Source organism: Macaca nemestrina, chromosome 17 (genome assembly GCF_043159975.1).
Source record: "Macaca nemestrina isolate mMacNem1 chromosome 17, mMacNem.hap1, whole genome shotgun sequence".
In the NCBI taxonomy this organism is placed as follows: Eukaryota; Metazoa; Chordata; class Mammalia; order Primates; family Cercopithecidae; genus Macaca; species Macaca nemestrina.
In genome coordinates this window covers 50,210,514-50,228,642 of record NC_092141.1, presented here as the reverse complement: position 1 = coordinate 50,228,642, position 18,129 = coordinate 50,210,514, and the positions used below count along the sequence as shown (strand labels likewise).

Sequence of the window (18,129 nt, the reverse complement as noted above, 5' to 3'; positions counted from 1 at the left end):
CTCAGCCACCCAAGTAGCTGGGATTATAGGCGTGCACCACCACACCCAGCTAATTTTTGTATTTTTGGTACAGACAGGGTTTCGCCATGTTGGCCAGGCTGATTTTGAAGTCCTGGTCTCAGGTGATCCACCCACCTTGGCCTCCCAAGGGGCTGGGATTACAGGTATGAGCCACTGCACCTGGCCTTTTTTTTTTTCACTTATTTGACCTCTCAGCAATTGACAGAGTTCACTACTCTCTCCTTCAAATACTCTCTACTATCTCGGTTCTCCTTTTACAGATTTTGCCATTTCTCTTTAGTTTTTATAGGTCCCTTATCTTCTACTAAGCTTCTAAATATTGGGTTTTCAGTTATTGTCACTGTATTGTGAGTTACCACAAAACTTAGTGGCATAAAACAATTATTTATTATGTTCACAGTGTCTTTCAATCAGAAATTAAAACTGGGTAAAGCAAGGTCACCTTATCTCTGTTCCAACTGGGGCCTCAGTTGGAAGACTCAGGCTGAGGGACTGGAATCATCTGAAGGCTTGTGAACTTACATGTCAAGCAATTGATAATGGCTACTGCCGGGGGACCTCAGGCTACATCCACATGAACCTGTTCATGTGGTTTCTCACGTGAGCTAGTTTGGGATTCCTCGTGGCTTGATGGCTTGGCTGAGTATCAAGAGCAAGTATCCAGAGGGAGACAGAGGAAGAAAGAGGAAGCCATGGCCTTTTATGAACAAACTTTAAAAGTCATACAGTATCACTGTTGCTACATTGTTTTCATCTGAGTAGTCACCACACCTCACCCATGTTTAGGTTAGGAAGGGAAACAGACTCTGTTTTTTTATGGGGAATGGCAAAGTTCTAAAATAGCATGTGGGACCAGGAATGTTGTTGTGGCCTTTTAAAAAATAATCTGCCACAGTCTTTTCTGGCCACACAATTCACATCCTTCCCATGTGCTAAGTACACTCACCCACATCCCCTAAGATTTCCCAAAGTCTAATCCCATGATGGCATTAGGCTCTGGCTTGAGATCCAAGATCTCACTGAGGCCAAGACCGTGGCAGATAAGATTTCTTAGGTAAGGTTTCTTCCCTTAAAAAAAAAAAAAAAAAAAAAAAAACCTCCCATAAAAGTTTAATTTTTATGTTTATCAAAATTTATACTATATTAGATCATTTGTGTATCAATAATTATACTGATAATGCAATGAAAAAGAAAATGTTTAACATTGGAGCCTTATGGTCACAGGAAGTTTTTAAAAATTTAACTTCAATTTTCATAGATATTTTTACTGCAGAGACATATTATATACTGCTTTGGCTGAGTCCCATAAGTTTTAGTATGTTGTGTTTCTGTTTTCATTTGTTTCAAGGAATTAGTCAATTTCCTTCTTAATTTCTTCCTTCACCCATTGGTTGTTTAGGAGCATGTTTTTTGATTTCCATGTATTTGTGTAATTTTGAATGTTTCACTTGTTGGTTTCCAGTTTTATTCCATTGTGGTCAGATAAGATACTTGATATGACTTCAATTAAAAAAAATGTATTTAGCCTTGTTCTGTGTCCTAACATATAGTCAATCCTGGAGAATGTTCCATGTGCTAATAAAGAGAATGCATATTCTGCAGCTGTTGCGTGAAATGTTCTGTAAATGTCTGTTAGGGCTATGCTATGGTTTATCTGATGTTTCTTTGTTGATTTTCTGCCTAGATGATTTCTCCAATGCTGAGTTGGGGTTGAAGTCCCCAACAGTTATTGTATTGGCATCTGTCTCTTCCTTTAGATCTAATAGTATTTTCTTTATGAATATGGGTGTGCTGGTCTTAGGTGCATGTATATTTACAATTGTTATAGCTTCTTGATTTGATCCCTTTATTACTATATAATGTCCTTCTTTGTCTCTTTTTATAGCTTTTGACTTAAAGTCTGTTTTAGCTGATGTAAATATAGCTATTCCTGCTTGCTTTTGGTTTCCATTTGCGTGGAATATCTCTTTCCATCCCTTCACTTTCAGTCTGTGTATGTCCTTACAGATGAGGTGAGTTTCTTGTAGACAGCATATAATTGGGTCTTGTTTTTGTTTTTGTTTGTTTTGCTTTTGTTTGTTTTGTTGTTGTTTAAATTCATTCAGCCAGTTTCTTTTAATTGGGAATTTTATCCATTTTACATTCAAGATTATTATTAATAGATGAGGACTGGCCGGGCGCGGTGGCTCAAGCCTGTAATCCCAGCACTTTGGGAGGCCGAGACGGGTGGATCACGAGGTCAGGAGATCGAGACCATCCTGGCTAACACGGTGAAACCCCGTCTCTACTAAAAAAAAAATACAAAAAACTAGCCGGGCGAGGTGGCGGGCGCCTGTAGTCCCAGCTACTCGGGAGGCTGAGGCAGGAGAATGGCGTGAACCCGGGAGGCAGAGCTTGCAGTGAGCTGAGATCTGGCCACTGCACTCCAGCCTGGGCTACAGAGCGAGACTCTGTCTCAAAAAAAAAAAAAAAAAAAATAGATGAGGACTTATTCCAGACATTTATTGATTGTTTTCTGATTATTTTGTGTAACCTTTGTTCCTTCCCCTCTTATTATTTATTTTTGTAGTTGGGTAGTTTTCTGTAGTGATAAGATTATTTATTCCTTTCTCTTTCTCCTTTGTCTGTTGGCTCTCCTGGTGAATTTTATAATTTCGCATATTTTCATGGGGGCAGTTATCATCTTTTTACTTCCAGGTGTAAGACTCCCTTGAATGTTTCTCCTGGACTGGACTAGTGGTGATGTTCTCTTATTTTTTGCTTGTCCAGGAAAGATTTTATTTCTCCTTCATTTTTGAAGAATAGCTTTCCTGGGTATAATATTCTTGGCTAGCTGGGTTTTTTTTCCTTCTATACTTTGACTATATCATCCCTTTCTCTCCTGGCCTGTGAGGTTTCTGCTGAGAAATCTGCTGCTAGTCTACTGGAAATTCCCTTATATGTGACTTGATGCTTTTCTTTTGAAAAGGAATTCTCTTTTAGAATTATTTCTTTGTCTGGCCGGGCGCGGTGGCTCAAGCCTGTAATCCCAGCACTTTGGGAGGCCGAGACGGGCGGATCACGAGGTCAGGAGATCGAGACCATCCTGGCTAACACCGTGAAACCCCGTCTCTACTAAAAAATACAAAAAACTAGCCGGGCGAGGTGGCGGGCGCCTGTAGTCCCAGCTACTCGGGAGGCTGAGGCGGGAGAATGATGGGAACCCGGGAGGCGGAGCTTGCAGTGAGCCGAGATCTGGCCACTACACTCCAGCCTGGGTGACAGAGCAAGACTCCGTCTCAAAAAAAAAAAAAAAAAAAAAAGAAAGAATTATTTCTTTGTCTTTGCCTTTTGATGATTTGACAGCTGGGTGTGGTGGCTCATGCCTGTATTCCCAGCACTTTGGGAGGCCAAGGCAGGTGGATCACCTAAAGTTAAGAGTTTGAGACCAGCCTGACCAACATGGTGAAACCCTGTCTCTACTAAAAATACAAAAATTAGCTGGGCGTGATGGTGGGTGCGTGTAATCCAAGCTACTCTGGAGGCTGAGGCAGGAGAATTGCTTGAACCCGGGAGACAGAGGTTGCAGTGAGCCGAAAATTACACCATTGCACTCTAGCCTGGGCTACAAGAATGAAACTCCATCTCAAAAAAAAAAAATTATTTTTTGACTATAATGTGCCTTAGAGAAGACTTGTTTGGGTTGAATTTATCTGGGAACTTTCCAGCTTCCTGAATCTGAATATCCATGTCTCTCCCAAGACCTAGGAAGTTTTCAGCTATTATGTCATTAAATATATTTTCTACACCGTCTCTCTTTTCTTCTCCTTCTGCAATGCCCATAACGCAATTATTTGTTTGCTTAATGGTGTTCCATAAATCCTATATGCTTTTTGCATTCTTTTTTCTTTTCTTTCTTTTTTTTTTCTGCCTGAATTTTTTCAAAATATTTGTATTCAAGTTCAAAAATTTTTTCTTCTGTTTAGTCTAGTCTGCTGTTGAAGCTCTTTATTGTATTTTTTATTTCATTCATTGAATTCTTCAGCTCTAAGATTCCTAGTTGGTTGTTTTTTTATGATATCTCTTTGTTGAATTTCTCTGATTTTTGTTAACTGTTCTATATGTATTATCTTGTATCTCACTGCATTTCCTTAAGATGATTATTTTGAGCCACATGTGATGGCTCATGCCTATAGTCCTGGCTCCTTGGGAGGCTGCAGCAGGAGGATTACCTGAGTCCAAGAGTTCTGGCCTGTAGTGTACTATGCTAATCTGGTGTCTACACTAAGTTTGGCATCAATATGGTGACCTTCTGGAAGCAGAGAACTATCAGGTTGCTTAGGGAGGGATGAACCAGCTCAGGTCAGAAATAGAGCCGGTCAGCCAGGTGTGGTGGCTCACACCTATAATTTCAGCAATTTGGGAGGCTGAGATGGGTGAATTGCTGGAGCTTGGGAGTTCGAGACCAGCCTGGGCAACATGGTGAAACCTCATCTCTATAAAAAATATGAAAATTAAGCTGGTGGCTCATGCCTGTAGTTCCAGCTACTTGGGGGGCTGAGGTGGGAGGATTGCTTAAGCCCAGGAGGTGGATGTTGCAGGGAGCCGAGATTGTACCACTGCACTCCAGCCTGGGCAACAGAGTGAGACTCTCTTAAAAAAAAAAAAAAAGAAAAGAAAGAAAGATAAATGGAGCAGATCAAAACACCTATGCCGATTAATAGTAGCATCATGCCTGTGAATAGCCACTGCACTCCAGCCTGTGCAACATTGTGAGACCTTCATCTCAAATTTTTAAGAAAAGATTATTATTTTGAATTCTTTTTCTGGCATTTTACATATTCCTTATGATTGGAGTTTGTTCCTGGAAAATTATTGTGTGCATTTGGAGGAGTCATGTTTCCTCAGTTTTTCACATTTGATGTGTCCCTATGTTGATTTCTACACATCTGGTGGAACAGTCACCTCTTCCAATGTTATGGAGTAGCTTTCATAGGGAAAGATTTAGTCATGTGGATGGGTCTTGGGGTGTCATTTGGATGGCTGCAGTGGCTATGGTTCTAGGTGGACACGGTGGTGTAATTTCTTTTGCTATAATCTGCACTAGCGATGTTTGTGAGTGTCCCAATGGCCTAGGCTGTTAGAGTTTATGGCAGCAGTCATGTAGCTTTACTGGGGTTGGGACCATTGGACTATTTCTTAGGTCAGGGACATGTGTATGCACATCATGGGTTGACCAGCTTGGGGTCTAGCTTGCTGAGGCTGTGGCCATGGACTGTTACTCTGGCTGGGGGCACATGTGCATGGCTGCCCAGCTTGGAGGTATGACAACCTGGGGTGGGACCTCCAGGCTGTTCCTCTTCTGGGTGCAGGCACACAGTTTCTTGGCTAGCATGGGGTCATATCCACTGGAAGAAGACCTGCCAGCCTGTTTCTCAGGCCCTGGGCATGGGCAGGCCTAGGGTCATGTCCTCCAGGAATGGGCCTGTAAGGCTGTTTATCAGGTTATGGGCATGCGAATGTTACTGCTTGGGGGTGTGCCTGCTGGTGGTGGCTCACAGAGCTGCTTCTCAGGCCCAGGACACAGGCACATGGCTGCTTGGATGGCCTAGAGGGATATCTGCCAAGGGTAGCCTGTGGGGCTGGAGTACTAGTTTTTTGTTTTCTTTTTGTATGTTTGTTTGTTCGTTTGTTTTGAGACAGAGTCTCGCACTGTCGCCTGGGCTGGAGTGCAGTGGCATGATCTCAGCTTACTGCAACCTCCACCTCCCAGGTTCAAATGATTCTTCTGCCTCAGCCTCCCTAGTAGCTGAGATTACAGGTTCCCGCCACCACACCCAGCTAATTTTTTTTTTTAATTTTTAGTAGAGACAGGGTTTCACCCTGTTGACCAGGCTGGTCTCAAATTCCTGACTTTGTGACCCGCCCACCTCAGTCAGCCTCCCAGAGTGCTGGGATTACAGGTGTGAGCCACCACCCCTGGCCTGGAGTGCTAGTTTCTTAATGACAGCTCCTTAACTATTGTTCCACTTGACTGAAAACCTGTGAACTAAAGAGGCAATTTATCTACTCCCTTTCCCACTATAACCCAATATACAATGGTGTGGCATAGGATAATCTTCTCGTTCCCAGAGGGGGAAGCCAGGAGGCACATAGAGATCACTGATCTAGAGCAATTCTCTTTTTATGTTTTCTTCCTATATGATTGTCTTAGTCTGCTTTGAATTGCTATAAAGGAATACCTGAAGCTGGGTAAATTATAATGAAAAGAGGTTTATTTGGCTCACAGTTCTGCGGCTGCACAAGAAGCACGGCACCAGCATCTGCTTCTGGTGAGGGCTTAAGAAGCTTCCGCTCATTGCAGACGGCAAAAGGGAGCCCTCATGTGGAGATCACATGTTGGGAAATGAGAGAGAGAGGGTAGGAGGTGCCCAGCTCTTTTTAATTTAATAATCAGATCTCACAGGAACTAATGGCACAAAAATTAACTCATTACCACAAGGACTACACCAAGCCATTCATGAGGGATCTGCTTCCATGACCCAAACCAGGCCCCACCTTGAACATTGGGGATCAGATTTTAACATGAAATTTGAAATACCGAAACTGTATCAGTGGTCTTTTCTATTGCTGTAGCTTTAAATATCATTCATACATTTGCAAGTTCCAAATTTCCTAACATCTCAAATGCCAGACTAGAATATCCAGTTAACCATTTGACACCTTGACTAGGACATCTCAGATATTTCCATAGTTTTTTTTTTTCTTTTTTTTTTTTTTGAGACAGAGTTTTCACTCTTGTTGCCCAGGCTGGAGTGCAATGGCACGATCTCGGCTCACTGCAACCTCCACATCTCGGGTTCCAGTGATTCTCCTGCCTCAGCCTCCTGAGTAGTTGGGACTACTGAGGAGGATGGATCACCTGAGGTCAGGAGTTCGAGATCAGCCTGGCCAACATAGTAAAACCCCATCTCTACTAAAAATACAAAAATTAGCCAGGCATGGTGATGCACGCCTGTAGTCCCAACTACTTGGGAGGCTAAGGCAAGAGAAAATAGCTTGAACCTGGGAAGCAGAGATTGCAGTGAGCCAAGATTGCACCACTGCACTCCAGTTTGGGCAACAGAGCAAGACTCTGTCTCAAAAAAAAAAAAAAAAAAAAAAAAAAAAAAAAGGTTCTGTATAAATTGTATTCCCTCTGCCCGGAGTATTCTCTCCTAACTTCCCACTCCCACGTAACTGAGTCTTTTTCATCCTTTAAGGTGTTGCTTTCCTGACCATTCCATCTAAGTACATACCCCTCTTTATTATTCTCTGTCATTGTATCCTGTTTGTTTCCTCTATAAAACTTGTCCTGGGCTGGGTGCAGTGGCTCATGCCAGTAATCCCAGCACTTTGGGAGGCCAAGGTGGACAGATCACCTGAGGTTGGGAGTTCAAGACCAGCCTGACCAACATGGAGAAACCCTGTCTCTACTAAAAATACAAAAATTAAAATTGCCAAAATAAGACTCCATTGTTTTATGGTTTATCAGTAATTAAACTATTTACTTCCAGGCAGAAGACAAGCACTAGAGTTAGATATCTAAGTGTTGTATGAAAAAAAAAAGGCATTTTGCAAATGTAGAATGATATCTGTTCTGTCAATGAAACCTTTGCCAATCCTGTAAATGACTTTGTGTTAACTGTTAAGAATCCATACTTTTATGACTTTAAAAATTTAAAGTTTACTGGAAATTGGATTTAAAAGTGTATGTGTAATTCTTAAATTATACATTCATTTTGAAATTAAAAAAAAAAAATACAAAAATTAGCTGGGCGTGGTGACACATGCCTGTAGTCCCAGCTACTCGGGAGGCTGAAGCAGGAGAATTGCTTGAACCCAGGAGGCGGAGGTTGCAGTGAGCCGAGATCACACCATAGCCCTGGGCGACAGAGCAAAACTCCGTCTGGCGACAGAGCAAAACTCCATCTAAAAAACAAACAACAAACAAAAAAAAACAAAAAAAAGCGTATCCCACTTTTAAGTTATATCCTATTAGTTTGTCATCTGCCTGTAGCTCCTATAGGTAAGGAGCCATGTCTGTGTTATGTATCAATATATACCCAGTGCCCAGAGTGCCTACTCAATAAATATTTATTGAATATTGTTTAAAGGTATAATTTTGTTTTGAGACAATGTTCTAATTAATATGTAATTATTAGTAATGTTAAATGTATTACCTCCTAATTCTTTTGCTGAAAATAGCCTTTTTTTCTTTCAGTAATTGCCCTTCCTTTTTGGCTGCTGCTTTAGCCAGAGCCACATCGGATGAAGTCCTTCAGAGTGATCTTTCTGCACATTATATCCCAAAGGAAACGGATGGCACAGAAGGGACTGTGGGTAAGTACCTTTCTACATTATTTGTTTAAAAATATTAGAATCTTCTATGTGTAGTGGTCCACAGAAAATACCTGCAAAATACTAAATCTAATTACATTTACCTGCTGGTTGTTTATATAGTGGTAGCAGGAGAAAAAAAAATGCAACTTTTTTCAAATAAATCAATAAAAGGAGGGAGAAGAGAAAAATACAAGTGTATTTTGAAAAAGGTAGAGTAGTATTTAGAAGGTAACTGGAGCAACAGGAGATTGTCATAAGTAATACCTACATGAATGGAAAGATTAAAGTGAAGAATGTGAAGATATAACAAAAAAGATGAGTGGGTGAGGGAGAATTTGAGCAAAACCTGAGAAATGTTTAGCTTACCTTTAAAAATCCAAGTTAGGCCAGGTGCAGTGGCTCATGCCTGTAATCCCAGCGTGAGAGGCCGAGGCGAGCAGATCCCCTGAGGTCAGGAGTTTGAGACCAGCCTGGCCAACGTGGTGAAACCCCATCTCTACTAAAAAGAATACAAAAATTAGCCAGCGTGGTGGTGCACACATGTGGTCCCAGCTATTCGAGAGGCTGAGGCAAGTGAATTGGTTGAACCTAGGAGGCAGAGGTTGCAGTGAGCTGAGATCGTGCCGCTGCACTCTAGCCTGGGAGAAAGAGAAAAAAAAAAAAAAACACCTTCACTTTGTATCAAGTTAAAAGATACAAAAATCCAAGAAATCAGTTGTAACACAACTTCTCACTAATTATATTAAATTTTATATCTACCAATAAACAGAACTCTTTATGATAGATATGCAAATGTGATTTAATTGCATAGATCATTGTACCTTTTTTTCCAGATAAATTATGAGGCTCTATTTCTTTTCTCTTTCTTTTTTTTTTTTTTTTTTGAGATGGAGTCTCGCTCTGTCGCCCAGGCTGGAGTGCAGTGGCCGGATCTCAGCTCACTGCAAGCTCCGCCTCCCGGGTTCACGCCATTCTCCTGCCTCAGCCTCCCGAGTAGCTGGGACTACAGGCGCCCGCCACCTCGCCCAGCTAGTTTTTTGTATTTTTTAGTAGAGATGGGGTTTCACCGTGTTAGCCAGGATGGTCTTGATCTCCTGACCTCGTGATCCACCCGTTTCGGCCTCCTAAAGTGCTGGGATTACAGGCTTGAGCCACCGCGCCCGGCCGAGGCTCTATTTCTTAACGAAGTCATGTTTATTAATGTCTTAGGCTTATACATATTTGACAGGATCAAAGAAAATATTTTTATAAAAATTAGAGAATTACTACTCAAAATTGTTAAGAAAGTTTAATATTTCAGATTTGTTCTATTTAAAGCATTTGCCTTTAAACATGGTATATATGGAGCAAAGCATATATTAATGAATCTGAGTAGCTGGATTCCAGAGAATGTGAGGCAGATATAAAAGTAAACATTTCTGTTCTTCCTTTATCTCTGTAGATTGTGACAGAATATTGGCAAGGAAGGAATCACTCTTCTTGTTTTTACTGACAGTAACTGATTCACCTAGAACCAAATTGTTCCAGAGTCAAGTTGGATAGAATTTTTGCTATAAAGCATTGGTCTTTCCTCTGCTACTGATGCATAGAATAAAAGCCTTATGATGAAAAGATAGATTAAATTCTGCTTCACTCCAGCCAGGGTAACAGCTGATTCAGCTCCAGCTCAGAACAATGACATTAATGACTGATGAGTAATTTACAGCTGTGAGGGGGTGGACTGCTACTTCGGACAATTTTCACTTTTTCGCATCCCTTTTTTTACTTTATTTTTCCATTTCAAGCAGCAATTATTTATATACTGATGTCTTACACTACTCCCTGCAGAAGGAGAATACTTAATCTAGAAAGATTGGAGTGTTGTCCTACATGCCCACTTTGGAAGAATTTTTTGATCCCTGTAAGATAGAAAAAGTGAAATGAAGCATTTTCTTTTGGTGGACATAATTGGTTATTCTGATTTTTTATTTTTCCAAGAGATTACCTAGTACTGTCTCCATGCGACTGCTGTGATTCAGACTGATCTACTATTATTCTAAACTATTTGGAAATCCTGTATTTATTTAGCCCCAATCACTCAGGGTGAACTGCACCACAGAGAATCTCTATGGGGCATATTGTGTTTATCCAAACATCAGAGAAGGAAATGAGCATACTGAATAAGGCCTGCTGTCACTGGCTTAAAGTCCTCACTGAAGTGCCTTTTGTCTCTCCTCTTGGTTGTTTCCAAAAACAGACTTAAAAAAAAAATCCTTAAAGTTCTTTTCATGTTTTCATTATCCCTGACAGAATGTTTGCTAAGTGACCTTGGATATCTCACTTGGTACACATTTAGTTTGGTAGATACACCTTTTGTCCAGACAACCTAAAACCATTTTGAGGGCCAGGTATGGTGGCTCATGCCTGTAATGCCAGTGATTTGGGAGGCCAAGGCAAGAGGATCACTTGAGACCAGGAGTTTGAGACCAGCCTGGGCAATATAGTGAGGCACTATTTCTACAAAAAATTTAAAAATTAGCTGGGCATGGTGGCATGTACCCGTAATCCCAGCCACTTGGGAGGCTGAGGTAGGAGAATCACTTGAGCCCAGGAGTTCAAGGTTACAGTGAGCTATGTACTACAGCCCGGTCAACAGAGTGAGACCCTGTCTCAAACAATGACAACAAGAACCCAAAAACCAATTTGAAATATCACAGTGTAAAAATTATTATTTTTATTTATTTATTTATTTATTTATTTTTTGAGAGAGAGAGAGGGTCTCCCTCTGTTACCCAGGCTGGAGGGCCGTGGTATGATCACGGCTCGCTGAAGCCTCTACCTTCCAGGCTCAAGTGATCCTCGCACCTCAGCCTCATGAGTAGCTGGGACTACAGGCATGCACACCACACTCAGCTAATGTTTGTATTTTTTGTAGAGACAGGGTCTCGCCATGTTGCCCAGGCTGGTCTTGAACTCCTGGGCTCAAGTGATCCTCCTGCCTTGGCCTCCTAAAGTGCTGGGTTTACAGTGGTGAGCCACTAAGCCCAGCCCACTATAAAAATTAAAAACAAGAAGGGAAAATGATCACTAATACAGAGGAAATTAAAGAATAATAAAAAGATTTTGTAAATAAATTTGAAAACCTGGATGTTTTCTAGAAAAAAAAAAAAAATTAACAAAGGTTACCTAAGAAGAAAGAGATTGAGAAAGTTATCAAGGAATAATCCCCACAAAAGGCCATGGAGTAGGTGACTCTACAAGTAAGGTGAACATTTTCAAATGATCAAAGGCGGATAATTCCAATGGTTTTTATTTTTTTATTGTATAGTTATTTATTATTTTTTGAGACAGAGTCTTGCTCTTCCTTCAAGAATCTTCCTCCCAAAGTGCTGGGATTACAGGCATGAACCACTGTGCCCAGTCCCAATCCTTTTTAAAATGAATGCTCCAATTGCACAGGAAAAGAAGGAAAATTTGCATAATATAACACTGATACCAGAACCCACCCAAGACTAAAAAAGGAAATGAGAGACCAGTCTTAGTTGTCAACATAAAAAAATCTTAAGTAGGCTGGGTGTGGTGGCTATGCCTGTAATCCCAGCACTTTGGGAGGGCAAGGCAGGTGGATCACCTGAGGTCAGGAGTTCGAGACCAGACTGCCCAACATAGTGAAACCCCTTCTCTACTAAAAATACAAAAATTAGACAGGAGTGGTGGCGTGCACCTGCAGTCCCAGCTACTTGGGAGGCCGAAGCAGGAGAATTGCTTGAACCTAGAAGGTGGAGGTTGCGGTGAGCCGAGATTGTGCCATTGTACTCCAGCCTCGGCAACGAGAGTGAGACTCCATCTCAAAAAAAAAAAAAAAAAAAAAAGGCTGAGTGTGTGGCTCACACCTGTAATCCCAGCACTTTGGGAGGCCAATGTGGGCGGATCACAAGATCAGGAGATCGAGACCATCCTGGCTAACACGGTGAAACCCCCTCTCTACTAAAAATACAAAAATTAGCCAGGCGTGGTGGCCGATGCCTGTAGTCCCAGCTACTTGGGAGGCTGAGGCGGGAGAATGGTGTGAACCCGGGAGGCGGAGCTTGCAGCAAGCTGAGATTGAGCCACTGCACTCCAGCCTGGGTGACAGAGCGAGACTCTGTCTCAAAAAATAACAATAAAAAAAAAAGGCCTTGACCTCCCAAAGTGCTAGGATTACAGGCATGAGCCACTGTGCCCAGCCTTAAAAAAAAAAAAAAAAACTTAAGTAAAATATTTGTATATTGAGTATAGCAGTTAATTCATTCACTGAATATTTTATTGAGGGTCTACTATATATGCTACTATATATGAATAATACTGGGGAAACAACAGTGAGCAAAACTTCAAGAACAAAATATTGGGAAGTCTATAGCACAACTTATATATTAATAGGGGAAAATAAAAATAAGCAGTAATCTCTAAAGATGCCAAAAGAAACATTTGATAAAATTTAATATCATTCCTAATTTTTAAAATATTCTTTATAAAGTAGGCCTAGATGGATATATCTTGGACGTCATGTTTATGCTTAATGTGTATTCTGGAATTTGTCAGTTGTACATTATTACAAACACAGCTTCAGTTGTCTTCAGCAAAACAGAATGCATTGACTACCTTCCAGGATAAGGGATACACAGGCAGATTCAAGGCTTCAAATGATCTCAACAGAACCTGGCATTTCTCCAACTCTCAGCTGTACTTTCTTTCATTTTGATTTTGTCTTCAGGTTCCATGAGGAGGCAGTATGACTTGCTGGGAATCCAGGTCTTCATCTGTCCAAACTCAAGTTGAGCAGGAAAACAAGAGTAGATTTTCTCAGTTGTTCTTACAGAAGCCACAGGATTTACTCTAATTGGTCCAACTTGGATGGTTTCCCATTCCTGAACTAATCACTGTGGCCAAAGGATGGGATTCTCTAACTGGCTAAACCCGAATCACAGGGTTTCAGAGTAAAGAAAGAAGGAAATGTTATTGGAAGAAAGAGCAATGTTTGGTAGTTTTAAATAGCAATTAAAGCCTCACGTCTGTAATCCCAGCACTTTGGGAGGCTGAGGTGGGCGGATCACGAGGTCAGGAAATTGAGACCATCCTGGCTACACGGTGAAACCCCGTCTCTACTAAAAATACAAAAAATTAGCTGGGCGTGGTGGCGGACGCCTGTAGTCCCAGCTACTCGGGAGGCTGAGGCAGGAGAATAGTGTGAACCCGGGAGGCAGAGCTTGCAGTGAGCCGAGATCGCGCCACTGCACTCCAGCCTGGGCGACAGAGCGAGACTCCGTCTCAAAAAAAAAAAAAGAAATGCAAAGTTCTGGCCGGGACATGGCTCATGCCTGTAATCCCAGCACTTTGGGAGGCCAAGGAGGGTGGATCACTTGAGGTCAGGAGCTCAAGACCAGTCTGGCCAACATGGTGAAATTCCGTCTCTATTAAAAATACAAAAATTAGCTCGGTATGAAAAGAAAAATAATTATAATAAAGCAAAGTCTGATTCAAAATGGCAAATAAGTAGGAATAAAGTGATTAAGAAATATGAAGGACTTACATTAAAACTCTATTGAGCAACATAAAAAGGATTTAACTTTTAAAAAAATACAATTTTTTCCTGGAATAGACTTAATATGAAAATGATATATATTTTTTCCAAATCTTTAAATTTAATGTGATCCCAAACACAATAGCAACAGGTTTTTCTGACCAAACTTGTCAAAATGTTTAGAAAGTTCACCTGGAAAAATAAACACAAAAACCAAGTGACATCCTTTAAAATTAAGAGTAATAGATAGGAAAACTAGACCTCCTGATATTAAAAAGTTTTAAAGTTATGGTAACTTAAAGAGAATGGTAGCATTATAGAAATAGATGCTGAGATGAGTGAAGCAGAACACAATCAAGAAGCATATAAATGTTTAATATTTTAATGGTTATTCAATTTATGTGACAGTTTGCATATTTATTTTTTCAACAAGCATCTAATATATACCCTGCTGTCTGCTAGGTACTATATTATGGCTTGTCAAGGGCAATTAAGACAGTCGCTATCTGCAGTCTAATTTGGAGATGAAGAACATGGACTTTTGAGTCAGATAAACCTAGGATTGAGAATGATGTTACCTATTTGTGAAATGTTCTAGAGGCATGGAATGTAGCAGATACTCAATAAATGTTATTTATTATTACCAAAAGTGGTTAAGAGCTTTAACAGACAGCGTGAACAAAGTATAATGGGGACACAGGGGAAGGAGCAACTGGGAGTGGTATGAACAGATCTAGTGATTTACCAAATGTTAGAGGAAACTGATATTACTTCCTCTAATCAGTTTAATCTGTCTATACCAGCTCTGTCCAATAGACAGTGCAATGATGGAAATGTTCCCTGCCTGTGTTGCCCTGTGTAGGAGCCATTAGCCACATGTGGTTATCAAGCAATTGAAATAGAGCTAATGTGACCGAAAAACTGAATTTTAAATTTTATTTAATTTTAACTTACTTTTTAAGAGATGGGGTCTTGCTATGTTGGCCAGGCTGGAGTGCAGTGGCTATTCACAGGAGCTATCATGTCATCCTATAGCCTCAAACTCCTGGGCTCAAGCAATTCTCCCACCTCAGCCTCCCAGGTAGCTGGAGCTGTTGGCACATTGGGACCGCTGCACCCTACTGATTAATTTAAATAACCATGGCTGGGCGCGGTGGCTCACACCTGTAATCCCAGCACTTTGGGAGGCCAAGGCAGATAGATCACCTGAGGTCAGGATTTTGAGACCAGCCTGACTAACATGGAGAAACCCCATCTCTACTAAAAATATAAAATTAGCTGGGCTGTAATGCCAGCTATTTGGGAGGCTGAGGCTGGAGAACTGCTTGAACCTGGGAGGCAGAGGTTGCGGTGAGCTGAGATCATGCCATTGCACTCCAGCCTGGGCAACAAGAGTGAAACTCCATCTCAAAAAAAAAAAGAAATGTAAATAACCGCATGTAGTTAGTAGGTACTGTACTTGACAATGCAGATCTATATAAGAGTAATATACAAGCCAAAGAATGATATAATAGTTTATATTGTTATCTGGGAACTATCCTGATAGTTAATGTGTTGTTTCACCCTACCCAATTCTCCCTCAAAGTTTCTAAATTCACTTGATTGTTTTGTAATCCTCTGTTAATAGCTATGTCAGATGAGGACATGTCCATCTCAGGGTCTGCATCTGGGGCCCTATACTGCTGCAGAGACCAGATAGGTGGCAGTCATACAAGCAAGTAATTGCTGGCTGGAAGAAATAGTCTCTGGCAAGCTAGTGCTTAAATAAAACTTGTAGTTGCTTAAAACAATCAAAATATTGGATTGTCTATTGACCTCAATTTCCTTCTTGTATATACCTCCACAGGCTGTCTTTGCTCTTTATCTTTTCTCTTTTAAATTCACCCTTGGTTTTCAGTTATATAAAAATGCTAACAGTAGGGACAGGCATGGTAGCTCATGCCTGTAATCCCAGTACTTTGGGAGGCCAAGGTGGGAGGATCACTTGAGACCAGGAGTTTGAGATGAGCCTGAGCAATATAGTAAGACCCCCATCTTAACAAAAAAAAAGTTTTGTTTTTTTTTTTTTTAAATTAGCCAGGCATGGTGGCATGTACCTGTGATCCCAGCTACTTGAGAGGCTGAAGCAGAAGGATTGCTTGATCCCAGGAATTTGAGGCTGCAGTGAGCTGTGATTGCATCACCCCACTCCAGCCTAGGCAACAGAGAGACACTCTTATTTAAAAAAAAAAAAAAAAGCCGGGCGCGGTGGCTCAAGCCTGTAATCCCAGCACTTTGGGAGGCCGAGACGGGCGGATCACGAGGTCAGGAGATCGAGACCATCCTGGCTAACACGGTGAAACCCCGTCTCTACTAAAAAATACAAAAATCTAGCTGGGCGAGGTGGCGGGCGCCTGTAGTCCCAGCTACTCGGGAGGCTGAGGCAGGAGAATGGCGGGAACCCGGGAGGCAGAGCTTGCAGTGAGCTGAGATCCGGCCACTGCACTCCAGCCTGGGCGACAGAGCGAGACTCCGTCTCAAAAAAAAAAAAAAAAAAAAGTCTGGGCGTGGTGGCTCAAGCCTGTAATCCCTACACTTTGGGAGGCCGAGACGGGCAGATCATGAGGTCAGGAGATCGAGACCATCCTGGCTAACATGGTGAAACCCTGTCTCTACTAAAAAATACAAAAAACTAGCCAGGTGAGGTGGCGGGCGCCTGTAGTCCCAGCTACTTGGGAGGCTGAGGCAGGAGAATGGCATAAACCCAGGAGGCGGAGCTTGCAGTGAGCTGAGATCCGGCCACTGCACTCCAGCCTGGGCGACAAAGCGAGACTCCCTCTCAAAAAAAAAAAAAAAAAAAAAGGCCGGGCATGGTGACTCATGTAATCCCAGCACTTTGGGAGGCTGAGGTGGTTGGATCACCTGAGATCAGGAGTTCAAGACTAGCCTGGCCAATATGGTGAAACCCCATCTCTACTAAAAATACAACAAAATTAGCTGAGTGTGGTGGCGGGCGCCTGTAATCCCAGTTACTTGGGAGGCTGAGGCAGGAGAATCGCTTGAACCTGAGAGGCGGAGGTTGCAGGGAGCTGAGAATGTGCCATTGCACTCCAGCCCAGGTGACAAGAGTGAAACTCTGTCTCAAAAAAAAAAAAAAAAAAAAAAAAAAAAAATTGGCCAGACGCAGTGGCTCACACCTGTAATCCTAGCACTTTGGGAGGCTGAGGCGGGTGGATCACGAGGTCAGGAGTTCAAGGCCAGCCAGTTGGAGACCATCCTAGCCAACATGGTAAAAACCTGTCTCTTCTAAAAATGCAAAATATTAGCCGGGCGTGGTGGCGGACGCCTGTAGTCCCAGCTACTTGGGAGGCTGAGGCAGGAGAATGGCGTGAACCCGGGAGGCAGAGCTTACAGTGAGCCAAGATCCCGCCACTGCATTCCAGCCTGGGTGATGGAGGGAGACTCTGTCCAAAAAAAAAAAATTAAAAAATTAGCCAGGCGTGTTGGTGGGGGCCTGTAATCCCAGCTACTCAAGAGGCCGAGGCAGGAGAATAGCTTGAGCCCAGGAAGTGGAGATTGCAGTGAGCCGAGATTGCGCCACTGCTCTCTAGCCTGGACCACAGAGCAAGACTCTGTCTCAGAAAAAATAAAAAATAAAAATAAAAGAGACAAAACCACAAGACAGGATTTACTACCCTGTGCTATGTTAATGAGGAAAAAAAGGACAAAAACTTGAGGTCAGCTTTTTTAATACAGTCATTTAAAAAATAATTTTGAATAAGAAAAGAGGTAAATGTAGTCACAGATTAAGGCAAAGACAGTACTGAGAATCAAATTGGTAGTCCAGGTCCCAGGCTGTTCTAGAACATATAGTCTCTCTCTTCTTTGGGATTTGTATTCTAGATTGGAGGAGGCATGTGTAGCCATTGCCATCTGGCACTTATTTTCTCAGGCTGTCAAGCTGTATCTGATTTAGTTCAGTAAAAAGAAAATTTAAGTTCGATTTTTTTTTTTTTTTCACCTGAGATGTAAGAGGAACTTCTAAAATACTGGCCTGAGAAAACCTAATCTCTCTTTGGTTATTTCCGTAGCTCAACTTAAGTGGAGGACAACTTGAGTGGAGGGTTCAATGATAGGAAATACAATCTCTTCAGTATCATTCAGTGTTGCTTAAAAGGCTTACACATCTGTCCATCTACTGAGGGTACATGTCTACCTCAGAAGTCAGC

At 41.8% G+C, this 18,129-nt stretch overlaps 1 protein-coding gene across 2 annotated transcripts in view; it reads left to right on the top strand.

Moving 5' to 3' along the window:
* LOC105476835 (protein phosphatase, Mg2+/Mn2+ dependent 1E) overlaps positions 1-18,129 on the top strand; it is a 223,638-nt gene that overhangs the window by 183,540 nt on the left and 21,969 nt on the right. Inside the window, exons 1-2 of one of the 2 annotated variants that reach the window (XM_071082853.1) lie at positions 6,248-6,420; positions 8,264-8,382. In XM_071082853.1, the coding sequence (XP_070938954.1) occupies positions 6,263-6,420; positions 8,264-8,382 (277 nt within the window). In that variant the 5' untranslated portion in view covers positions 6,248-6,262. Of the gene's footprint in view, positions 1-6,247; positions 6,421-8,263; positions 8,383-18,129 lie in introns of those variants that run through there. The other variant, XM_011733092.3, reaches the window with a different exon arrangement.